Source organism: Pongo pygmaeus, chromosome 19, assembly GCF_028885625.2.
Source record: "Pongo pygmaeus isolate AG05252 chromosome 19, NHGRI_mPonPyg2-v2.0_pri, whole genome shotgun sequence".
Classification (NCBI taxonomy): domain Eukaryota; kingdom Metazoa; phylum Chordata; class Mammalia; order Primates; family Hominidae; genus Pongo; species Pongo pygmaeus.
The window spans coordinates 52,253,161-52,278,338 of record NC_072392.2 but is presented as its reverse complement, the minus strand read 5'-3'; the positions used below and the strand labels follow the sequence as shown (position 1 = coordinate 52,278,338).

The following is a 25,178-nucleotide window of genomic DNA, read 5'->3' as shown; positions in this document are numbered from 1 at the left end:
TGTGTTTGCTGGACCATCTGGAGGAAGCTGAAGAGACATGAGCTGAAGGCAGAGGGTGAGTCCAAGGTGGGATCTTCGGACAGGTACAAGAAGTTAGGCAAAAATGGGATAATTCTAGCCTTAATAACCTTAGATAATAGTTCACATTATTATTTAGTTAATAGGATTGTACTCGCGTTACATTTCTCAATTTTTTTTTAAGAGCTAAAGTCTCACTCTGTCACCCAGGCTGGAGTGCAGTGGTGCAATCATGGCTCACTGCTTCCTGGAACTCATGGGCTCCAGCAATCCTCCTGCCTCAGCCTCCTGACTAGGTGGGACTATAGGCACACACCACCATGCCTGGCTAATTTCTTTGACTTTTCTCTAGAGACAGGGTCCGCCTATGCTTCCCAGGCTGGTCTCAGACTTCTAGACTCAAGTGAACCTGAACCTCCCACCTCGACCTCTCAAATTGCCGGGATTACAGGTGTGAGCCACCACACCCGGCCTAAATTCCTTATGTGCCATGGGACTGCAAAACATCATTATTAGGGGCAGCCAGATGGAAGGTGTAAGAGGACACTGTAGTGCCTTTTGAATATTTCTGTCTAAAATCTAAAATCATTCAACAGGAAACATTTATTTTAAAACGTGAAGGTGGTTATCCTTCCATGAGTTTAAAGTACAAAGGCAGGCTCGCGGTGTCATCAGAATTCAGAACGCTGGTCGTGGGGCTGGGGGTGCTGGGAGGGGCTGGGCATGGTTGGCTTTGTGATCTGGGGGCTGGTGTGTTCCATCTCTGAATGTCTCTCGAGCTGTACACTTTCTTAATAAATTTTCATAAGTTTAACAAAAAATAAAACGAGGATGGGAAGCTTGCTTGGGTTGTTAAGCCTTGGGAAATTATCCAGCCATGAGCCCTGGCCCAGATGCTTCTAGAAACCTGGAGGGAACTGAGAACTTTCCAAGTGGAGGCAGCAGAGGCAAGGCCCTGAGGTGGGAGCGCACTGCTGCTCGTCCCTAGCTCTGAAGGGGGTGCCCTGGTTGGATTCAGTGCTGGGTGCACTGCAGGGCCGGGAAGTCCATGCCCACGTTGTGACTCAGTGCAGTGAAAGCCAATCTCACCCCCTCCGCAGGGTGTTCAGCCTGCCAGCAGGTGGCCAGCTGGTCCTCCTGGGATATGTCACGGACCCAGCAGCTCTGTTCGAAATCATAATGGGGGAACCAAGGGCCCCCTACATCCAGGTCCGTTGGGAGGCGGGGCATGGAGTTCCACTGCAGGAATCTCCAGGAACCCTGAGGTCCTCCCTGAGCCAGGGCCGGGCTGGGTACACCCCGAGTGCCCACAGGGTAGTTGTCTTCGCTGACAGCCCCAGCAGGACAGGGTGTGGAAGAACGAGGTGCCCATGGCGGGGAAGCTGACCAAATGGGCCGCTGGAACCGGGCTGGTGGGCCTGGAGGGGCCTGCCTGTCCCCCTTGCAGAGGGTCTTCCCGCCACGTGAAGCCGGCACAGGCCTGGATGCCGAGGACCCTTGCTCGGGTTTGGCTGAAAGGAAAACAGACGCGGTCAGCGTCTCCCGTGAGCCCATGCAGGCCTTTCTGGGCTGGGCCCCACCTGCCTGCATCTCTGTAGTCCTCGGGGTCTCTGTGTGGCCCCCGTGGCCTGACACTGAGGACACGCCTGTAGTCTGCTGATCCCAGAGGGAGGGGTGTGTGCTGCCTGGCGTGGGGAAGCTGTCGTGGCATGGCGGGTGGCTCCTGGGACTGCCCCCAGGATTCAGACTGGCTGGGGGCTTCCTGCCACACACCTTCGTCCCAGGGCTGTTGGGCCTGGGATACGGCCCCCAGTCAGAACTCAGGTGGGAGGGGCCTTGGTTGTCACCCAGCCCCTTGCCACCTCACATGGGGACCCGTCTCTGCAGTGGGTTTTTGGGCCCGGACATGGGACACCCTCTGCCCTCCTGGGCTGCCCAGTCCATGCCAGGACTGACCATTCCCACGTCTGGCTGAACTCTTGGCTCTGGCTCTGGGCCCGGGGTCCCGCCTGTGCCCTCTCCCTGAATGCTGTGGGGGTCAGGGACACTGATTCCCTTGTCTCCCTGGCTCAAGGCTTGTTGTCCTGGCAACCTTGGAGGAGCGTGCACGAGTGAGGGGCCTCTGCTGCTCTCTGAGGCTGTGGGTGCTTGCAGGGAGGGGCGGGGTCTCCCACAAATGGGTCTGGGCTCATCTAGTTACTTTGAGGGCCCTGTGAGGGGGAGAGCAAGACACCGTGGAAAGTGGGAGGGGGCTTGTTGGAGGGTCTTGCCCACATCCCCCTCCTGCGTGCACAGCACGTCCAGTATACAGGCACTGAGCGCCTGCCCTGAGGACCGGTGGGTCTCCTGTACTTTCTTAGAGTGCAGGAGGAAGAGGAGGAAGAAAAGGTGAAGAGGAAGGCCCAGGTAGTAGGGTTGCGGGTCCCGGGCACTCCCCTACTATTGACTACCCCAGAGGGTGACATGGGAGGGGACATGGCACTGGAGCCCACCTGGGGGTGGCGGGTCCTCCTGCTTTCTCGTTAGTTTCTTCATAGAGGCCCTAAGATGCTTGAGCACAGTGTCATCATCCCTGGCCCAGGTGTAAACGAACTGGTTCCGAAAACGTGCCCACAGGCCACACCTGGACGACTTCATGAGGCGCTCTAGGGACAGGGTGGATATCAGGCCAGGAGAGTTACCTGGGAATGGTCACAGCTCATACCCCGTGGCCACTTCAGTCTCCCACTGGGTGGTGCCGGATCCTTTTGTGGCCACCCCAGGCATCCAGATATACACAGGAGACTGTGGCTGGGGGCGACCTGGGCAGGGAAGTGCGCACCACACTCTGGACTTTCATCTGGGTCATGTGGGGGATGGACTTGGTGTCACAGTGTCCTGCCCAGCCCCCCTGGCCAGACCTCCCTCTGGGCCAGAACTGAGGATCATGAGGACAGGGTGAGGAAGCTGCCCTCGGGCCAGTCGGGGTCTGACCCCAGGGCTCCCCAGGCCCCACTGGGTGGACATAGACTTACTCTGCTGAACCTTAAAGGCAATGCTTGTCATCGGCATCAACACCTGTTCTCCTTCCAGCAAATAGACGTCCCACAGGCGCAGGGTGAGCCCGAGAGAGATCTGTGGGGACAGCAGGTGTGAAAGAACCTGGTCCTTCCAGGCTGGGGCTGGTGGCTCGAGCTGCGCACACTGGGGCTTCAGTCTCCAGAGTCAGTGACCTTCCCCATGAGGGTCGCCTGAGCCCTCCAGGATGCTGGGTCAGACAAGGTCTTGCAGCTCCTCATGGGGGGCACTCATTTGAGTGGGGATGTGGCTCCTGGAGAGAGGGGCTTGCCCAGGGCTTGAGGCTTCCCTGAGCCCTCTCAAGTCGGGTCCTGGCCCAGCCTGCCCATGAGGCTGGGCCTGAGCCCCAGCCACTGCCCTGGGATGACCCCTCTTGGGCAGAGGGTTTTGCTTGTGTGTCCTTTGGGGACCCGCCTGAGCCTCCTGTGGGCTGGGAGTGAGCCAGACCCCTGGGCTGGGGAAGCAGGGCACTGCAGGGCATGGAGGGTTCCTGAGCCAGGGTCTCCCTATGCCTCCTTACCCCATCAATCAGTGTCCAGATAAGGCAGCCTAACGAGGAACACTGCCCACATAGACCTTCCTTGTCCTGATGGAAGCAACAGAGGTGCTCAGGCCACTGGGCTGCCCTAAAAACCTCCCTCTTCCTAGGCCTCTGAAGACCCTTCCCCTAGTGGAGAACACTGGGTGGTGTCCAGAGCTCCCCACAACACTGTCACCTTCCCACACTCCCAGTGGACACACTGCCCTTTGCCCTGCTCTGCAGTAGCTGGGCCCCCATCCCTGTGCCTCTGTCTCCTCCAGGAGGAAGAGGAGGAGGAAAGGAAACCAACTCCCAGCCCACGGAGAACCCGAAGTCCCAGGTCAGGCCCTGGCTGGGATTCAACCAGTCACCAGCCCCATGAGGGGCTCCAGCTCCCCTGCTCCTACAGCCCCACGGGAGGCAGGGCCTCTGGGAAGAGCTGAGGGGACCACAAACTCACCTGATGCCACATGGTCTTGGGTTGTGACATGGGTACCACATGCTCCTGTTGGTCTTGGAGCCCCTGGACTGTCCCGCCATTTGGGCTGTGAAATCCTGAGAAGCCCCCAGCCCATCATGAAATCAGAGCCTTCCCCCAAGATGTGGGGCCATCAGCTGCAAGAGCTGGGTAGCTGGAGAGGCCCCCAAACCCCAAGGCCTCCCACCCTCCCATCTGGTGACCCCACCATGCGGCCTTTACCCTGGGGAGGTGGGGCGGGAACATTCCCTGGAGCCTGGCTGGAGGTTCTCCTGGAGGCCTCCTGGGCCAGGGTGCAAAAAGGGCAAGCCTGACTTTGAGGCCACGACAGGGTGGCCAGAACTGGGTGGGTGCTGGGCTTCCTGGTCATCTCCTGGAAGTGGGGTCGGGCCAGTGAACGGGATTGGGGAGATGCTGCCACCTGGGCTTGGTCGGCCCATTCGTGGGCACCAATGGCAGCAGGAGCCCGGGCAGCTGGAGGGCAGGAGGACTCTCAGGGAGGGGAGAGTCAGCTGCACCGAATCAGAGCCGGAGGGTGTGGCTCCAGGACACAGAGGGTGGCCACGGGGAGGATGAGATGCCCTCTGCTGATGGGGATGAAAGGCATCTGATTTGGGCTTTGGGGGTCAGCCGTGGACTCCTGTGGGACCCTCAGCAGAGACATCCTAAAGTCTCCCAACAAGCTGGCGACACAAGGAGGGTGCCTTGGCTGAAAGCTGTGATCACCTGGCCAGGGTGGCCATCCCCGGGTCTGGCTGCAGGAGGTCCCCGGGGCAGCTGTTCACTTACCCTGCAGAGAGTGCCTCTCACTGGCCAGCAGCTGCACCAGTGCCCAGAATGCATCCTCCTCAGGCAGGTAAAGGAGGAACAAGGCAGCGATGTTGCTGAGGTCCCTGCAGTAGCCCACCTCCTGCAAGAGCCAGAGTTACCATGGATGGACATCACCTGGGAGGGCTGAGGTCACCTGGGAGGACTCATGTCATTGGAGAGGGCAGAGGTGACTGGAGAGGCTTCCTCTGAAGAAGAGGCTTCCTCAGGATGCAAATTCATTTCACGACAAGAGCCAAGTCCATCAGGCACTTCAGCACCTTGTCCAAAATGTCTGCCGATAGCACCATCCTGTGTGGGATGCTGCCAAGCTCCTGGGCTTTGGGGCAGCCCCAGGAGGAGGGCGTCATTTCTTGTTCTGAGAAGTGGTGGTCAGGCCCAAGTGACAGCAGGAGTCCAGGCCCTGACTCCTTTGTGTCTCAGCTTGACCCCTTGAGACCACTCCCTTGCTTGGAGGTTTATGGCAGTGGTGAGCTGGAGTCCTACCTCCTATATCCTGGTGGGTCACAAATACTAACTTTAAAAGAAGCAACGACACCCCCACCAGACACCCACTCCTGTGAATATGGAAATACGGCCCAGGAACCTCACTGCCAGGAATACTCACCGGGTTATACTGCGAATATGCCAGGAGGATGTAGAATAGTTCCCGCTGCCTAGGAAACAGAGAAAGGGGGCTATGGTTTGGTTTGTGCAGATGCTGTTAGTTTCACTTTGTCTACACAGCCTAACAGCAAATCCTGTTTCAGGTTCAGATGATTCACCAGATAAGCAGTGAGCTCTTCAGGGCCTGAGACTGTTGAAGAAATGTTTCAGTAAAATCCACATCTGTGACATGCAAATAGCTCAGTTGTACAGTGACTTGCCTGATCCTTTTCACTCTGAATGATTTTTTTTTTTCAGTTTGCACACATGCCTGTTCAGTCTGTGGGTGTACAGTTCCTCCACAGTCCTAAACCAATGTGCAGCGTCTCCTGGCCACTGCCGCAGCCCCTCCTGGAGCGAATCCTTCATCCTCCAAGTCTCCAGGGTGGCCCCTATGCACCCAGCCTCTCCCCAATCCATCAGCCCCTGGCCACCCAGACTGCTTCTCAGTCCGTATGGTTTGGCCTTTTCCAGAATGACCTAGGAATGGGAATCCTACTATGGTAGCTTATTGGATCTGGCTTCTTTCCCTTAGCAAAATGCATCTAGGATCCACCCACGTTCGTGCGGGCATCACTGGCTCCTTCCCTTTTCTCACTGGGTCTTCCGTTTGACGGGAGGACCAGCCTTGCTCTCCCCATTCCCGTGTTCAAGGCCGTCCCCGAAGGCTCCCTGTGTGAGTGACGAGCAATCAAGCAGTGAACCTGGCAGGCAGGTTTCATGTGGATGTCAGTTTTCAAATCGGTGGGTTCAATATCTGTGACACTTTGGGGATGCGTGGTTCAAGTCCACTGAGCTTTGTGAGCCACTGCCCAACTGGCTGCCAACGTGGCTGTGCCATGTCATGTTCCCAGCAGACCTGGATGAGAGTTTCCAGGACCCCAAATTCTCCTAGCATTTGGTGCTGTCATTGTTGCCTGGGGGGGCTCATGGGCCCTCTATCCTGCCACTCTCCCATGGGTCCTACCATGGGTCCGCACAGGTCAGGGAGAGCACCTTTCACCATTGTGCATGATTTTCTTTGCTGTCTTCTGTCTCCTCAGGATCCTTCTGGGTTCTGGCCCCACATGTTCCAGTCTGACCCAGGGCTTGGAACCAGGGAGGTGCTCGGTTCATGGTGCCGGCTGCTCCCTGGGCCAGGAGAGCTCTTGGCAGCTCTGTCATCCCTCCTGGGTGACCCTGGCTTCTGCTCCGGGGAAGCCCCCATCCCTCTAGTTCACTCCATCTCCCCTGGGGCCCTGTGGCTCCCGTAGGCTTACTTGGCTCCATATCGATCCCTGAAGAAGATATGCTTCCTTAAAGTCCCGCTTAAGTCCAGGTCAATCTGGTGGATGTGTTCAGATGACCTCTTGCCCTTCTCTTTCATGATCTGCAGGGCAGGGCCAAGAGGAGGAAGCAGACTCAGAACAGATGGAAGACTCCCTGCCCCCAGTGGCAGTCAGCCCACAGTCAGCACTTCGGGAAGAAAGGACAGAAGGAAGGTTTCCTTCTCCAGAAAGCTGCATTTTGGCTTGTTACTGAAGCCAGGGAGGGTCACCACAGCTGAGTTTGTCTGTGGTGACTGTGTAACCATGTGTGCCCAGGGTGTTCATCTGACCTTTGCCCCCAGCCCCCCAGGGTGGTCTTGACGTTCCCTCCAGCTGGAGACCTGGGCCCCTGACACGGCCTGTCATGTTTGTTGTGCTCTGGCTGAGCGTACCTTGTATTTTCTCGGGTTTTTCAACTTGATTTCCTGAATGTTCAGGAGGACTGACCACACCGGGCCCCGGATGTTCATGGGAATTCCCTTGTACACTCGATCTATGAGCTGTGGGCAGAAAACAATCTGGTGTCCCAGGCCACAGGGTGACCCCAGTGGGGACCAGAGCCCGGGGATTCTGGAAATTGTCGGTTTTGGCCCCATGATTCCTCAGTAGAGGTGAAATCAAGTTGGGACAGGGTCTCCCTTCCCAGGACTGAAAGAGTGGATGGACACTCAGAGTCGAAACTCTGATCTGAACCTTTTCCTTCCTTCGGGTCACCAGGGCATCCCTAGCCTTGAGCTCTGGGTTGTCCCAGCCCTAGATTCAGATTCCCTCCCAGCAAGGTGATGCTTGCACGAACAGACAGGAAATCTGGCGACCAGGCCTGCAGTCCTCCGGGCGAGGACAGTGTGCCACCTGCCCTCTGAGAGGCTGACGGTGCCAGGCCACAGCCATGGGTGCCTGTCCCCTGTCTCTGCAGAGAGTGCTTTCGGGGGCCTCTCCCCCCACACATTACTTTTGTACTGTGCTTATATGTCTCCCATTCTCCCAGCATTTTCCTCCACTTGCTCGTCCGTCTCATCTCCCGCCGATTCTGTCAAATGAGACATGTTGGAGTTAGCGGAGCTGCCAGGCTTCCCAGAGCCGTCCGCGGACGCTGGGTCTTGGGCTCTGGAGCCCTGGTGGGACCCAGCTGGAAGGAGCCAGGGAAGGGCAGACCTCAAGGGCTGAGAGCCTTTGAGCAAATGAGCACCAGTGGGCTGGCTTTGGGACCCCGGGATGTACCATCCTCAGGCCACAGACACACCAGTCTTAGGTCCCAGCCTCTAGGTGGGGTCCTGACACAAGCACGCAGCCACCCCCAAGCCAGGACTGTGGTTCTCCTTTTGAAAATTTTATCAAACTGCCAAAGTTAACAGCAACCTGGGGTCAGGTCCAGCAGGGACTGCTGCCCCTCCCAGTGACAGCGTGTTGCCCTCACCCACCACCGCCCAGGCCGGCTGCTTCCTCTGCCTCACCGACCACCCGACCAGTCCCTACATCCCTGGACCAGCCCCTCCATGCATCAGGCTCTTACCTTCACCTCCTGTGCAGCCAGAGGAGGCAGCTCCGTCTCACTGTAAGGCAACCCAGGCAGAGCTGAGGACCTGCACGGGGCCTGGAGCCACCCCAGCCCGGGAGCAGATCCCTAGAAAGCACTGGCTCTGTCTCTATCCAGCTCAGGGCTCAGCCCAGGAGAAGGCACAGGGAAAAGAGGACAAGGGTCTTCCTGTGGGACTGACTCCCAGGAGGGGCAGGACCTGGGAGAAGAAAGAGTGCAGGGACAGCCCGGCCGGGGTTACTGGGGCCCCTGGCATGGGAGGCGGTCAGGCTGCCCAGTGGGGCTGCCCGCCCTGGACTCCAGGTGGTGCTTTCTGCTAGAGCTGAGAAAGGTTAGCCCTGAGATGGGATGGGGGTCGCCCACGGTGGGCAATCGGTCCCTGACAGGAGTCCCTCAGGGAGTGACCACATCACCCCACCAGGGTCAAGGGAGCCTGCCCTGAGACCTGCCCTGTGTACTCTGGGTGTACCAGGGGCCCATCCCACTTGACAGCCCCAAGGCCCTTGCAGGTTCTGACCTCCCAGCATCCACCTGCCTCTCCCTGAACCCGAGCCACACACCTGCATTTCAGAAGTGGCACGGCTCATCAGCTCCCTCCCACCCTACCTCCCCAGGGATCCTCTGTCTCTCCATGTTATGATCCCGGAGGGATGGGCTCCTGGCTGGGCTCCTCTTACCTGGCCCCAGATCCCTTCCCAGCACCAGACCCAGGGTGTTTAGCCACAAGCCCTGCTGCCTACCGGCCTCACCGTGAGATGCCCAGAATGGAGCCCTGCCCATCTTCTCCCCCATTCTCCTAGGGCTACAGCCTCCATTGTCACCATGTCTTTTCCCCTCATGGGACAGTGAGGGCTGTAGCTCTAGGGGAATGGGGGAGAATAGGGGCAGGTGGGCCCTCAGAGAACTGCTGGACAACAGCCCCGAGGCTGGGCCAGGCGTCCCCTCACCCTGTGGCCGCAACCCTTGGATCTCACTGGGGTTGTGTCCAAGTAGACATTGCAGACCCTCAGGCTGCCCTGCTCCTCTTGTGCTCACTTGCCGACAGAACTGCTGAGAGCCCAGGTGCCTGACCTAGCCCAGTCTCCATTCCCACCGGCTCCCTAGATGGGCCCCGCACCTCTGGCCTAACAACAACCTCGGGCTGGACCTGCAGGGGAGCCAGGGAGGAGTTCTGTCCCTGGAAAGGAGGTTGACCTGACATGGCGATACATGTCCTGTGTCAGAAAGGCCTTTCTAAAAGCAAACCCATCCCTGAGCTGAGACAGGTGCTTTAGGGGTGAGGGGAGTGCAGAGGACTCACTGCAGAATTCCAAGGTGATCAATGTTGCCGTAGATTCCAACAGGCACAGGCCCCTTGTCCTCTGGCAGCTGAGCTCGGTGTCCCTGTAGCCCAGAGTGAGCCTTGCTGAGGGGTCCAAGGTAGGGTGCAAGGGCCTGGGGGCATTGGCCACCCGTCCCTGCCCTGTGCTCCTAGGGAGCCCAGGACCCTTTGACCAGGGCGCACTGGAAGAGGCCTCCCTCCAAGAAGCAGACTGACTTGTACCTTTTCATATTTCATAATGATGTCCTCTCGCTCTTGTGCCCACCAACTGTCCGCGTCCTCTACCGTGTCCATACTGTGAGACAAAATTGTCTAAATGTTACACTGTACCTGACAGCTTCGGAGAACACATGAACCGCTCCCGCCGGGCTCCTAGATGCTGGCTGGCTCTGTAAACCCCATTCCACCACTGCCCCCAGGTAAAATGGGGCCAGACCCAGTGGCCACTGGGATGCTCAGGGCCACAGAGATGCCCCGTTTCCTACAGGGAACAAGATCTCTCCTGACTGCTCGGTTCTACTCCGCTCATCACTTTGGCTACCGTGGCCCTTCAGTCTGAACAGTGAATGCACTTTAGGAATAATGCCTGTTGAGCAGGAGGGTGTTTGGTTTGGGGATGAAAAAGATCTATTGTACTCATGGAAACCACGTCTCTCGCAGAGAGACTGTGGAGTCCACCATTCTGAGCTGTCCCTAGAGGAGGAGGCTTCATTTTCCTGGGTCACTGAGGAAGAACAGTGGGTCCTTGGTCCTGGAGAACACCTGGATGGACCATCCCTCCTGGGAATACTCAGGGCAAAAGGAGGGCGAGGCCTCGAGAGGACCACACAGAGCAAGAAATACCTGGGGAGAACCCTAGTGCCTGGACCCCTTTGAACAGAAGGGAAGATAGTCTCCACTCAGCCAGCCCTCCAGGGCTCCTTCATTTTCCACGGCTGCCCAAGGGCAGCAGGCTCCCCCGGACAAGGGACCATGTGTGTTCAGTGTGGCCCACAGCGACCATCAGGACCCAGCTTAGGGCACAGACGTGTTCTGAGGACCGTCCTGTTCACCCCACCCACAGTGGATCTATACCAGTGGCCCTGCCAGGGCCAGGCTCTGCCCCATCGGGATCGGAAACCTGGGCAGATTTGGGATCTAGGGCAGGGAGGTCACAGGGTTCAGGCCTGAATTCCAGCACAGCACACGGCAGGGCTGAGAGCAAAACTCAGGGTCACGTCTGGATTCCCAGGCCGGTTACTGCCTCCCAGACCCCAGACGTCTCATCTGTCTAATGGGTACATTTGGGAACAGCACCCACTCTACGAAGCCACCATGAGGACGAAAGAGCCAATCGTCTACACGGGCAGTGTAGAACGGGCGCCTGGTGAGTGCTCAGGGATGACCCTCCTCGGTAGCTGCCCCACAGACGCTAACACCGCCCACACCGTCACCACTGTCCCCAAGTCAACCTGGAGGGAAGAGAGCAGGTCACACTCACCTGATTCTGATGAATCAGCTGGCCTGGGTTATGCCTCTCAAGGGAGAAAACTTTTGAGTCCACAGAGCTGCTCACAGATACCACCGCCTGTGTGTAACTGCTGTAGAACACTGAGGCAGGCCAGAGAGCGGATAGGTGCTAAGCACCAGTGACATTCTGAGGTCATGGCACGCATCACAATGGGGCCTTGCCCGGGTCAGCAGGGCCCATAGTCAGGGTCCTCCACGGCCTGAGGCGTCAACATGCCTGCCTGCGATGTGTTTGTGCACGTGCGTGCACACGTGTATGTGGGTAAACACGTCTGTACACGTGTGTGTTGCTTCTCTGGCCAGGCCCGGCTGCCCCACTCATGTGTGCACCCAGTTCCTCATCACTGTCACCCCCGAGGCCCAGGGCCAGCATCAGAGCATCCATGGGTGCTCCCTAACTTCAGCCCTCCCTGCCCAGGGTGGTCCTGGGATACACATAGGGGTGGAGGGAAGTGACTGCTGCTGTTGGATCTCAGAATACAAAAGCTAATACTATTACCTACTGGTCTTTTTAGTGTCTCTAATGGTATCACTTCTTCATTTGTGATATTTTAACTGGGTATTTCTCTCCATGACCCTTGGATAGTCTAGCTAGAGGATCCTGTGGGGGAAGTGCCGGGCACACACTAGGGGCTCACTCTTCTAGACATGTTATCTAAAACCTGGTTCAGCTGTCCTTCCACGCAGGGCCTAGGGGAGGCTAAATTCCAGGGTCCAGAAAGAGCTTGGGATAAAATGAAACTTCAAGGGGACGGCTTTGACCTGGGCTGAGTCTGCCTTTGCCATCCAACTGGAGTCTCAAGTCCTGTGTTAGTTTCCTAGGGCTGTTTTACAGTACCACAGACCGGGCACCTTTAACAACAGAATGTTACTGTCTCACAGTACTGGAGGCCATGGGTCCAAGATCAAGGTGTCATCACGGTGAGTATTCCTTTTCCACTGGACTGTTGATACATTCTTAGAAGGTTTTTGGTTGCTGTTCATGTTAATTTCTCTTCCTTTCTGCAATTGTTCTCTTTCAGTACTCCCTGATGTTTTTCTTCTTGAAGATGTAGCTAGTTAATTTTGTATTTTAAAATTCTTCCCCTCACCCCAAGAACTTCTGCCTTTATAATTGGCTCCCTCTTCATATTTATTTTATACAAGATATGTGGCTGATTACATTGTTTCTGTCTGTACAGATGGAGAGTTAAGGAATAAAGAGGACAGACAGACTAGATTACCTCAAACACTGAAATGCTATGATTTGTCCGAAGTCATACACGCATTATCTGACCAGACGTATGTGCTTTTTCTCTAGAAGCATTTTGTCATTTGGAATCAGATAGGTCTTCTGAATCTACCTTAATGAAATTGACAACTTTCAGAGGTTTTCAGTGGTGAAGAGAAACTTGGACAAGGAGATAACTTCCACGAAGAGAAAAAGCCTCATCTCTTCTGGATTCCTTTAATGCCAGTGGTCGTCACCAGGGGCAGATTAGCCACCTTTTCCCCAGGCTGGGACCTCCACCTTCTCCTCTACAGGTGTATCACCTTAGAAATCTTCTGCATCTCACTGTCACCCAACACATTTTCTCCTTCCAAGCCTCTGCAGTCTCATGAGTTTGTCTGTATTTTTCTTCTCATAACCTACCTTGTTACCCTAGCCAGCCTGGATCTCATAGGAGATTAACAGAAATACTCCCAACATTGGGCCTTTCCTGTGCCCCCGTCTTCCTGCTGTATCCTGGCAAAATGCCAGCCCAATCCACAATCTGTTGTTCTACTTCTGTATCTGAGGGCTAAAGAAAAAGCACCTAGTCATACAGATTAACCCTGTTTTAAAGTAACTATTATGTATTTTCAACCTCATCTGAGTACTCAGCCTTGCCTGATGCCTTTTGCTCACCCAGCCCTGTTTAGTTCTCTCATTCTCTTCAACATCTTTAGCAAATCTTCTCCTTCCCCCTTCCCCATCTTGACCTTCTTGTCTCTTCACCTGATACAGAGGTTCTTAGCTCCTACTTCATCGAGAATTTATGGTTTTGCTCTCTTCTATAAATTGACCTATAGGAGTATCCCTCTTTACCCGTTTCCTATGGTTTTCAGGGGATGGAATATTTGTCCTGAGAAGGCCAATACATCCGTGGGACAGGTGTCTCTATCCCCATTTGCTACATAAGTATTCGACTTCAGCCATCCGGTACACTGGCTCTGTCTCTGGTTTCACCTGCTGTCTCTGTGTCAGCACTCATTTCCACTTTAGCCCATTGACTTCTTCCCTCACAACATTACTGAACTTGTCAATAGGCACATCAGTGATCTCCTGCATGCCAAGTCTCATGGACATTTTTCTTCATGTTGTTTGACTGCTGCTCTGCCTGACTGGATATTATAATCTCCTGTCCTTGAAACCGTAGGCTACTGTAGCACTACACTTTACTGGTTCTCCACTTACCTTCGTTACATCTCTTTTGTTTTCTTTTTTCCCGGATCCCTCCAGATGTGGCCTAGGAATCCTTTTAAACACAGTGCTCCAGGCAGAAATTAGTTGGAGGTAGTTCACAAGATGCAATTTATTTGCCATCCACCCTTGCATTTCAGCTCCATTATTTGTCCTTGCCATGCGTATCTATAAAAACACTTTCTCCTTCCCAGAGATGGCAGCTAACAAGACCTAGCAAAGAGAAATGGGAATTTTCATTCACAATTTCATAGGGAAAGCAATTGGCAAGATTATTTTACTGCCAAGGGTAATAAAATTAATGAGAGAGTTGAAGAAAGAGGCACGAATTCTGAAACTGTCTAGAACCATCTAAGAGGTAAAGCTGAGGAGTTTTATCCATATTTGTAGGCTGTGATTATTTTCATAGAAGTACTCTCTGATTTATGGGTATGTCACTGATTACCACCAGAATTGCAGATTGGGCACATTAAGCACATCAGCGTAAAAATCCTTGACATTTTGGCCAGGTGCGGTGGCTCACGCCTGTATTCTCCGCATTTGGGGATGCCGAGGTGGGCGGATCACAAGGTCAAGGGTGCGAGATCAGCCTGACCAACATGGTGAAACCCCGTCCCTACTAAAAATACAAAAGTTGGCCAGGTGTGGTGGCATGTGCCTGCAATCCCAGCTACTCGGGAGGCCGAGGCAGGAAAATCGCTTGAACCCGGGAGGTAGAGGTTGCAGTGAGCCAAGATCTCACTGCTGCACTCCAGCCTGGGCAACAGAGGGAGACTGTCTCAAAAATAAAATAAATCAAAAAAATCCTTGACATTTTAAAAATACCTCTGGCAGGGTTTCAGTGTAGTCGTGATATTGAAAATATTACCATGATTTGTCAGTTTCTTAAGTATAATTTTGTTTAGTCACATGTATGATAAGAACATACAGACTTCTTGCTGGGGGCATTGGCTCATGCCTGTAATGCCTATAATCCCCACTACTCAGGAGGCTGAGTCGGGAGGATTGCTTGAGGTCAGGACTTTGAGAGTAGCCTGGACAATAGAGCAAGACTCTGTCTCTTACAGAAAACATAATCATAAATAGATTTCTTGGTTTGTGGGGTTAACTTTTTAAATTTTCCTCTCATTAATTTGCCACATTTTTTAAAAATTTTTTGAGATGGAATCTCACTGTGTCACCCAGGCTGGAGTGCAGTGGCACAATCTTGGCTCACTGCAATCTCTGCCTCTCAGCTTCAAGTGATTCTCCTGCCTCAGCCTCCCGAGTAGCTGGGACTACAGGTGTGTGTCACCACGCTCGACTAATTTTTTGTATTTTTTTAGTAGAGGTGGGGTCTCACCGTGCTAGCCAGGATGGTCTCGATTTCCTGACCTCGTGATCTGCCTCCTCGGCCTCCCAAAGTGCTGGGATTACAGGCATCAGCCACCATGCCTGGTCTAATTTACCACTTTTATCTGACTAAGATACCTTAACTTTATTTATTCCTTGGATTGGTAATATAGTGAAATGATTAGGGCAGGGTTTTGAAACCAGAGAGATCTGGGTTCAAATCCTGGTGTTGGCTGTAGATGTTGGGGGCAATGGCCTTAAATCCTCTGACTTTCCAGTGATTTTCCAATGGGTAAAATAACCCTTACATTGTGGAATGTTGCAAAGATTAGAGAGGATGCATATAAAATGTTTACCTATTACAGTGCTTGATATGTAGAAGATGAATTCTAAAATTACACCAACCCATTTTGCCCATTGCGGCTTTAGAATAGAAAAGTATACTCATACATTAGAATTGTGCACCTAGAGCTAAGTGACTCCAGCCCTGTGAAACCCTTCGATGCCAAAATGGCGTGTAGGACTAGATAGATGAATGTCACCTGACCATGACTGTCTATTAAAACTCACTGTGTTGGGCCGGGCGTGGTTGCTCACACCTGTAATCCCAGCACTTTGGGAGGCCGAGGTGGGTGGATCACGAGGTCAGGAGATGGAGACCATCCTGGCTAACACGGTGAAACTCCGTCTTTACTAAAAATACAAAAAATTAGGCGGGCGTGGTGGCGGGCGCCTGTAGTCCCAGCTACTAGGGAGGCTGAGGCAAGAGAATGGCGTGAACCCGGGAGGCGCAGCTTGCAGTGAGCCGAGACCGCGCCACCACACTCCAGCCTGGGCGACAGAGCGAGACTCGTTAAAAAAAAAACAAAAAACAGAAAAAACCAACCAAACAAAAAAACCACCTCACTGTATTTTATTATTATTATTTTGGAGATGGAGTCTTGCTCCGTCGCCCAGGCTGGAGTGCAGTGGGGTGCAATCTTGGCTCACTGCAACCTCTCCCTCCCAGGTTCAAGGGGTTCTCCTGCCTCAACCTCCCGAGTAGCTAGGATTACAGGCACCTGCCACCACGCCCAGCTAATTTTTTGTATTTTTAGTAGAAATGGGGTTTTCCCATGTTGACCAGCCTGGTCTCCAACTCCTGACCTCAGGTGAACCACCCGCCTCGACCTCCCAGAATGCTGGGATTGCAGGCATGAGCTACCGGGCCTGGCCAGATCTGAAATACGTTTGATGCCAGGGTAGCCTTAGTGGAGTGAAACTCTTATTAACAATGACAGTATTTGAAAAATATGAGAGATACTATCATCAGAACGGAATGACCTTTCTCAGGAATGGTTTTATCCTAATTAAGTAATGATCAGAGTCAGGTGAGGTGGCTCCCACCTGTTATCCCAGCACTTGGGGAGGCTGAGGTGGGCGGATCACTTGAGGTCAGTAGTTCAAAACCAGGCTGGCCAACATAGTGAAACACCGTCTCTACTAAAAAAACAAAAAAGTACCGGGTATGGTGGGCCGTGCCTGTAATTCCAGCTACTTGGGAGGCTGAGGCAGGAGAATTGCTTGAACCCCGGAGGCAGAGGTTGCAGTGAGCCAAGGTCGTGCCACTGCACTATAGTCTGGGTGAGAGCAAGACTCCGTATCAAAAAAAAAAAAAAAATCCAATTATAACATCTGTGAATGGAATAATTTGTAGACTCTTGGCATTCAAGAATTTGATGTTAGCTTTCTCGACTATTTATGAACAGTAAATGTTCATGATGCGGACGTTCTGTTGAGATGGACACTTGAACGCTGTGTGCGGTGGAGGCGAGGTTGAGGACGTCGCTTGGCGGATGAGTAAGCCTCACCCATCTGGACAGCAGCATTTACACTTCAACTTTACTTTTAACTTCATATTTGCTGCTCGTTGTTATTTACGTGGTAACTAGCATGAATGATTCACTTACACACATACGTATTCTTTGTCTCTTTGTGAAATATTACACCAAGGAGAAAACACCATAGTCCCCAGACACAGTGCTCTTCAGTGCAAACGTGGGAAGTTTACGGAAGAAGCTCTCTGTCAGTGACAGCCGTAAACTTTGGAATATGCAAAGATCTTGAAGTATATCTCTCACTTATACCAGGGATTTTTGTACAGTAGAGAATTGAAATTTGAGCTTATGAGAGCTGGTAGCATTGGATTTTTTTGCTTTTTGTCTATCAATCCATTCATGGGTTTTTTTTGTTTTTTTTTATTTTTTTGAGATGGAGTCTGGCTCTGTCGCCCAGGCTGGAGTGCAGTGGCCCGATCTGGCTCACTGCAAGCTCCACCTCCCGGGTTCACGCCATTCTCCTGCCTCAGCCTCAGGAGTAGATGGGATTACAGGCGCCTGCCACCACACCCCGATAATTTTTTGTATTTTTATTAGAGACGGGGCTTCACCGTGTTAGGCAGGATGGTCTCAATCTACAGACCCAGTGATCTGCCCGCCTGGGCCTCCCAAAGTGCTGGGATTACAGGTGTGAGCCACCGCCCCTGGCCACCATTCATGGGGTATTTTAAGATTTCATGTCAAAGCTCCGTTTGTCTCAGATGGTACAATTGTCTGCCATGTTGAAATAGGTGGTAACGCAAATTAATATTACCCCAAAACAAGACTTTGTTTATTTTTTATTTTGAAAATTTTTTTAAATTATACTTTAAGTTCTGGGATACATGTGCAGAACGTGCAGGTTTGTTACATGGGTATACGTGTGCCATGGTGGTTTGCTGCACCTATCGACCTGTCGTGTAGGTTTTAAGCCCCGCGTGCATTAAGTATGTGTCCTAATGTTATCCCTCCCCTTGCCCACCATCCCCTGACAGGCTCTGGTGTGTGATGTTCCCCTCCCTGTGCCCATGTGTTCTCATTGTTCAACTCCCACTTATGAGTGAGAACGTGTGGTGTTTGGTTTTCTGTTCCTGTGTTGGTTTGCTGAGATGATGGTTTCCAGCTTCATCCATGTCCCTGAAAATGACATGAACTCATTCTTTTTTCTGGCTCCATAGTATTCCATGGTGTATATGTGCCACATTTTCTTTATGCAGTCTATGCTTGATGGGCATTTGGGTTGGTTCCAAGTCTTTGCTATTGTAAATAGTGCTGCAATAAACATATGTGTGCATGTGTCTTTATAGTAGAATGATTTACAATCCTTTGGGTATATAGCCAGTAATGGGATTGCTGGGTCCAATGGTATTTCTGGTTCTAAATGTCTTAAAATATCCTCTAAAGTAGATTTCAAAATACAACATACATGAGTCTGCAGGACACCTGCTCACAGAAGGCATCTGTAATTTATAGGAAGATGATGCTGACACTAGCTTAACCATGCATTTAGCACACCTCAGTTACAGTGAAAATCCAATTTTGTGCAAAAAGTGGGAAATAAATGGAGGCGTGTTTGCTTTATGAGACTTTATTTGATTTTTGTACATAGAAAATTGTTTTATTACATGTAAAATATAATTTAAATTGGTCACTGTGAGGAATCACCACACTGTCTTCCATAATGACGGAACTAATTTACACTCCCACCAATGGTGTAAAAGCATGCCTGTATCTCCACATCCTTTCCAGCATCTGTTGTTTCCTGACTTTTTAATGATCACCATTCTAACTGGCATGAGATGGTATCTAATTGTGGTTTTGATTTGCATGTCTCTAATGAGCAGTGATGGTGAGCTTTTTTTCATATATTTGTTGGCCACATAAGTATCTTCTTTTGAGAAATGTCTGTTCATACCCTTCACCCTCTTTTTGATGGAGTTGTTTTTTTTCCTTATAAATTTGTTTAAATTCCTTGTAGATCCTGGATATTAGACCTTTCTCAGATGGATAGATTGCAAACATTTTCTCCCATTCTCTAGGTTGCCTGTTCTCTCTGATGATATATATATATTTTTTTGCTGTGCAGAAGCTCTTTAAGTGTTTATTTTAATATTTAATTTTTTAATATTTGTGTAATAGTGTCCAGTTTTACCAAGGATCTACATAGGAGCTTTTATGCAGAACTCATTGTTCTTCACTAAGAGCTTGTTAGTCCAGTAGTAAAATCAAATCCATCTTCAGCTGCTATGTGGCTTTGTTAAACAGTTAAACTTGAGTTGGAGATGCTCTGCCGTAGGGAGGAATTTTCGCTCCCCAGATGTGTTTGTATATAATATAATGTATTTTTCCCCTTTCCCCTGTGGAAACTTTGTGGAAAGATTATTTCAGTGTCAACCCTGATTGATATTTTAGTAATCGAACAAGTGCCTGTTACTCCTTTATTCATTCATTTATCAAGTGCTTAATGGGTGTCTTCTGGGTGCCAGACACTGCATTAGACTCTGGGGAATCAAAGATGAATCACACTTAGTCTCTACCCCCTGGGAATTTATTCTGGTTAGAGAAATTGTAAACACATAATCATGATCCTATGGGATATTTTTAAAGTATGAAATGAGATAATGTGTGTGAAAAAGCTTTGTAAGCTTTACACATTTAAGATTTTTTCTCCAGTGCATAGCATGATGCCTGACATATTTTAACTGCTCATTACACTCTTGAATGAACTGGTGAAGAGCCAAGAGTTATGAGAACATAATACTAGAGTGTAGATGGATTAGTTCTGCCTGGATAGACAGGAGGGACGCGGAGGCTTCCAAGAATGTAACTTTTGAACTGGACTTGGAAATGTAAGTTGTTTATGTTAAGAATCGAGAAAGGAGGTTCTGGGGGGGCAGCTATCAGTCGTTAAAGTGCCTAGATTTAGATGAACCGCGTATCTACAGGCTTATGCAGTTTACAAGATGCTTTTGTTTACAGTATCTCTTTTGAGCCTTATGACAGGTCCATGAAGTGAGTTCATACAACCAAGAGAAGCTTTGAATAGATCCTGGGTTCTAGGGTGTAAGAGACAGCATCTGGCCAGTTTATTCTTTACAGTTTCACGAATGTTATGATTGCCAATATTATTGTATTTCTATTATTATATTTGTGAAAGCATGGTTTTCTGAGTTACAAGTATATGAAAGACAGATGTATACATGTAATAAAATGTATAGTTTTCTTTTTTTCTTTTTCTTTTTCTTTTTCTTTTTTTTTTTTGAGACAGAGTCTCGCTGGGTCCCAGGCTGGAGTGCAGTGGTGCGATCTCGGCTCACTGCAATCTCTGCCTCCGAGGTTCAAGCAACTTTCCTGCCTTAGCCTCTCAAGGAGCTGGGATTACAGGTGCCTGCCACCATGCCTGGTTAATTTTTGTATTTTTGTTAAAGACAAGGTTTTGCCATGTTGGCCAGGCTGGTCTCAAACTCCTGACCACAAGTGATCCTCCTGCCTCAGCCTCCCAAAGTATTAGGACTACTGGTGTGAGCCACTGTGCCCAGCACATCTTGGCACCCTTTTCAAAACTCACCTGGCCACTGACATGAGGGTTTGTTTCTGGGCCCTCTATTCCACCCCATTGATCTCGATGTCTGTCCTTATGCCAGTATCACAGCTTTCGGTTTTTCTTTTCCTTTTTTTTTTTTTGAAACAGAGTCTCACTCTGTCACCCAGGCTGGAATGCAGTGGTGTGATCTTGGCTCACTACAACCCCTGCCTCCTGGGTTCAAGTGACTCTCCTGCCTCAGCCTCCTGAGTAGCTGGAATTACAGGTACATGCCACCATGCCCAGCTATTTTGTATTTGTAGTAGAGATGGAGTTTCACCATGTTGGCCAGGCTGGTCTCGAACTCCTGACCTCAAGAGATCCACCCATCTTGGCCGCCCAAAGTGCTGGGATTACAGGTGTGAGCCACTGCACCTGGCCTGTTTTTTTTTTTTTTTTTTTTTTTTTTTTTTTTGAGACAGAAGTCTCACTCTGTTGCCCAGGCTGGGGTGCAGTGGCATGATCTCAGCTCACTGCAAGCTCTGCCTCCCGGGTTCACGCCATTCTCCTGCCTCAGCCTCCCGAGTAGCTGGGACTACAGGTGCCTGCCACCACGCCTGGCTAATTTTTTTGTATTTTTAGTAGAGATGGGGTTTCACTGTGTTAGCCAGGATGGTCTCGATCTCCTGACCTCGTGATCCACCTGCCTTGGCCTCCCAAAGTGCTGGGATTACAGGCATGAGCCACCATGCCCGGCCAAGTTCTCCAACTCTTTTCTTCTTTTTCACAATTGTTTTGATTATTCAGGGAGGGTGACTTGAAATTCCCTATGAGGTTTAGAACAAGTTTTCTATTTCAGAAAGAAAATCAGACATGCCATTGGAATGTTCAGAAGGATTACATCGAATCTGTAGATTGCTTTGGATAGTCTTGACATCATAACAATATTAAGTCCTCCTTCATAAACATAGGATGTCTTTCATTTATTTATGTCTTCTTTAATTACTTTCAGCAAGGTTTTATCATTTTCAGTGTATGAGTCTTTCACCTTCTTGGATAAACTTATTCTAAAGTGCCTTATTCTTTTTGATGCTACTATAATGCTATTCTTTTCTCTGGAATGTTTATTGCTATTGTATATAAATGCAACTGATTTTTGCGTGTTGATTTTGAATCTTGTAACTTTGCTGGATTGGTTTATTTGCTCTAACAATTTTTTGTAGAATCCTTATGGTTCTTTACACAGAAAATCAATAGGCAAACAGAGATAATTTTTCTTCTTGGCCAGGTGCAGTGGCTCATCCCTATAATCCCAGCACTTTGGGAGGTGAAGTCAAGCTGATAGCTTCAGTCCAGGAGTTCGAGACCAGCCTGGCCAACATAGTGAAACCCCATCTACTAAAAATACACACACACACAAAAATCAGCCAGGTGAGTTGGCACGCACCTGTAGTACCAGCTACTTGGGAGGCTGAGGCAGAAGAATCGCTTGAACCCAGGAGGCAGAGGTTGCAGTGAGCTGAGATCGCACCACTGCACTCCAGCCTGGGAGACAGAGTGAGACTCCATCTCAAAAAGAAAAAAAAAAAAGCAATATCAACAAAGCAAAATGACAGCCTACCAAACAGGAGAAAATACTCACAAAGAGATTACTATCTGGAATAGATAAAGAACTCCAAACACTCAAACTAAAAAACAAATTCAAAAATGGGCAAAAAGGCCAGGTGCAGTGGCTCATGCCTGTAGTCCCAGCATTTTGGGAGGCTGAGGCAGGAGGATCACTTTGGGCCAGGAGTTCAAGACCAGCCTAGACAACATAGTGAGACCCTGCCTCTACAAAAAAAATTTAAAAATGTGCCAGGCATGGTGGCACGAGCCTCTAGTGCCAGCTACTTGGGAGGCTCAGGCAGGAGAATCACCTGTGTCCAGGAAGTTGAGGCTGCAGTGAGCTATGATTGCACCACTGCAGGGACAGAATAAGATCCCGTGTCTTAAAAAAAGTAATTATCTGTTCCACTTCCACTCCCAGGTGGAATTGAAACAAGAACTCAAGCAAATAGTGCACCAATGTTCATAGCAGCATTAGTCACACAATAGGAAAAGGTGAAAAGAAACTCACTGTCCATCAAAAGTTCAATGGCTAAATGATGTGTGAAAAATACATAAAATGGATTATTATTCAGTCATAAAAAGGACTGAAGCTCTGATCCACGCTTAATATTAATGAAACATTGAAAGCATTATGCTAACTGAAATAAAGACAGCTACAAGGCACAAATATTATATGATCCCACTTCTACGAGGTATCTAAAATGGGCCAATTCATAGGGACAAAGTAAAATAGAGGTTACTGGCAGCTGGGGAGGGGGAAATGAAGAGTTATTGTTTAATGGCTATAGTTTGTTTTGTGTGAGTGAAGAAAAAGTTTTCACATAGTGGTGGTGATTACACAACACTGTTGATGTACTTGGGGCCACTGAACTGCACATTTCAAAATGGCTATAATGATCAATTGTATGTATATTTTGTCACAACTTTTTAAAAGTAAAATGTTATGTACATATAAATATTCCTTAAATTTGTATCTACATTATCAAAAACTGGGAACAAGCTGAAGTATAAAAGGGGGAACAATTTAACACATATCAGTAAGAATGAAACTTGTTTATGCTAAAACAGAAAATATAAAATGATGTTTGCTAGGAGAATAACTATTAAAAACATGCCCCCAAAGACTGAACACTAATATACAAAAATTAAGATAATTCTATTATAATTTTCTCTCATTTCCTTCCTCTAGTTATATTAACATGTTAGATTTCTTTTCAGTCTACTAACAACAACCATATGCCACATCAAAAGAATTATCCTGACTGCTGTGCTACTGGGTTGAGATAGGTCTGTTTTAATACAAAGCAGCTTCAACTAAGAGCCGTAAGAATTACTACGCAGCCAAGCCTACAAAGGCAGTCCCAAGAAACAAGATGGAACACTCAAATAGCTATCCTTCACTTTCACACTGACAGCTTGTGTTCTTCCCCACAGCTTACCTGCAGGCAGGGTCAGGGAAATTCAGAATTTCACAGGAGAATATGGAAAAATGGAGAGCAAGACATAAGTGAATGGGATGCACTGGTGAAATTTCTCTTACTGCAATATCACTAGCAGCTTTGTAAGCCACCAGGCTGTTCTCTGCTGCCTCCTTCCTGTCATTTCCTGTGGCAAATTCTGCCAGATACCTGTGGTAGTCCCCTTTCCTAGATTTAAACCAGGAACAATGAGTTTTAAAGTAAAATAGCTAAAATTGTTCTATATAATATAAAATATGTGACAAAAATATATGTAACAATTAACAAGTGTACTTCAATAATTTTAAACACTCTCAAGAATATTTGGCTTCATTTCATTTTTTTCTTAGACATTTCATACTATTTTCCTTATTAAATATAATCAAAAATCCCACAGAAATTAACTGAGGAGCCTCTAAATATCAACAAAACTATCGCTTGATAGACTGGAATTAAACAAGCAAGTGGTTCCAAGGAATGGCACAAGTGTATTAATCATAAAATAAAATTTCTACATGAAACATTCAGCCAGCACTGTGCAATGTGTGGCTGTTTGGGGGAGGGGAATGAGAGAGGTCCCATGAAAGCAAAGCAATATAAATAAGTAAAGCAAAAGCTAATGCATTTTTATAATAGCCTGACCATCTTTTTATTCCAAAATCAACTATCCATCTAACATTAAACAATTATTCGTAAATAAAAGTTGGAAACCTACATAGAAGAAAGTCATGATTCTAAAAAGGCCAACTTTTAATGTTACATTTTCCTTTCTAGTATAGAACCTACATTTCATAATAGAAAACCTTGGACTTGCCAGTGGTAGCTGCTGGAATGAGGTGTTTGTCCAGTGCATCCAGAACGTCGCCACGGATTAACTTTAGCTCAGTCTCAACCTGAAAAAATAAAAATAAATTTTAAAAAATCAGACTGTTTCAGTCTAGAAATTCTGTAAATTTATTACACATTCTATTTACCTCTGGTTTTGAGGAAGAGAACTTAGTATTAAAGAGAATTCGTATCCCTCTCCAAACTCCCTTCTTCCCTTTTGACACAAAGGCAGAGAAAAGCTGCCTCTCAGTTATCAAAAGTATCTTTTGCTTTCTGCTAAGTGCTACACACACACCACCCCCTACCCCAACACCCCCTCACAATCCAACTACAAAATCAGCAATGACTGAAACTGAACACTGATGCTACTTGGTAAACGCTGGTCAATTACATGAATCTTTCACAAGGTAGCAACTATTGTGTCCATTTACTTGGGAAAGCAGAACCTAAGACATTTGCTCAAAGATCATCCCCTTAAAAGGACTTAATAAGCAGAGCTAGGATTTGAAGCCAGGCAGGGTGCAAGTGGCAGAACAAAATTCAGACCCAGGCAGTTTGCCTTCAGTACTTACATTCCTAACAACGTTGAACAGGCAATCCCTTTAGTGGAAGAGATCCAAAACTAGTTAAGATACCAAAAATCTATGGACCAAAAAAACTATTGCCACTCATCTCTATTCATTTATAATGCTGAAAATGTACAGCACCTCTAAACGCACATACCCAGCTTGCTTCCTTTTTTTTTTTTTTGAGACGGAGTCTTGCTTTGTCCCTCAGGCTGGAGTGCAATGGCACCATCTCAGCTTACTCCAAGCTCTGCCTCCCAGGTTCACACCATTCTCCTGCCTGAGCCTCCAGAGTAGCTGGGACTACAGGCGCCACAACCATGCCCCGCTAATTTTTTTTAT

At 49.3% G+C, this 25,178-nt stretch overlaps 1 protein-coding gene and 1 long non-coding RNA gene across 4 annotated transcripts; both read right to left on the bottom strand.

Annotated features, from left to right (window-relative positions):
- Positions 1-603: 603 nt before the first annotated feature.
- Positions 604-11,318, bottom strand: LOC129016577 (TBC1 domain family member 3G-like). 3 transcript variants are annotated; one of them, XM_054455934.2, is made up of 15 exons: positions 11,192-11,303; positions 9,934-10,006; positions 9,691-9,773; positions 8,367-8,406; positions 7,806-7,883; positions 7,246-7,353; positions 6,806-6,915; positions 5,509-5,557; positions 4,863-4,983; positions 4,056-4,150; positions 3,596-3,661; positions 3,033-3,132; positions 2,511-2,663; positions 1,094-1,529; positions 785-1,050 (listed from the first exon to the last, which is right to left on the bottom strand). In XM_054455934.2, exons 2-15 carry the CDS (start codon positions 10,003-10,005, stop codon positions 918-920), a joined length of 1,644 nt encoding a protein of 547 aa, XP_054311909.2. In that variant the 5' UTR covers position 10,006; positions 11,192-11,303; the 3' UTR covers positions 785-917. The 3 variants fall into 3 exon arrangements, with proteins under 3 accessions (XP_054311905.2, XP_054311906.2, XP_054311909.2); XM_054455930.2 differs by having other exon boundaries at positions 604-1,529; positions 11,192-11,318; XM_054455931.2 differs by lacking the exon at positions 3,596-3,661 and having other exon boundaries at positions 604-1,529.
- A 1,598-nt stretch (positions 11,319-12,916) lies between these two features.
- Positions 12,917-24,307, bottom strand: LOC134738634 (uncharacterized). Its single transcript, XR_010124511.1, has 3 exons — positions 24,229-24,307; positions 13,658-13,876; positions 12,917-13,001 (listed from the first exon to the last, which is right to left on the bottom strand). It is a non-coding gene; the product is annotated as an uncharacterized LOC134738634 (long non-coding RNA).
- Between the last annotated feature and the right edge of the window lie 871 nt (positions 24,308-25,178).

Bases quoted from the DNA above. Each gene is read 5' to 3' on its own strand.
- LOC129016577 (XM_054455934.2), bottom strand. From the start codon at position 10,005: ATGGACACGGTAGAGGACGCGGACAGTTGGTGGGCACAAGAGCGAGAG. The intron at 4,984-5,508 runs GTGAGTATTCCT...TGGCTCTTGCAG, and splicing joins CATATTCGCAGTATAACCCG to GAGGTGGGCTACTGCAGGGA. The intron at 1,530-2,510 runs GTGGGCTCCAGT...TTTTCCTTTCAG, and splicing joins GGAGGACCCGCCACCCCCAG to CCAAACCCGAGCAAGGGTCC.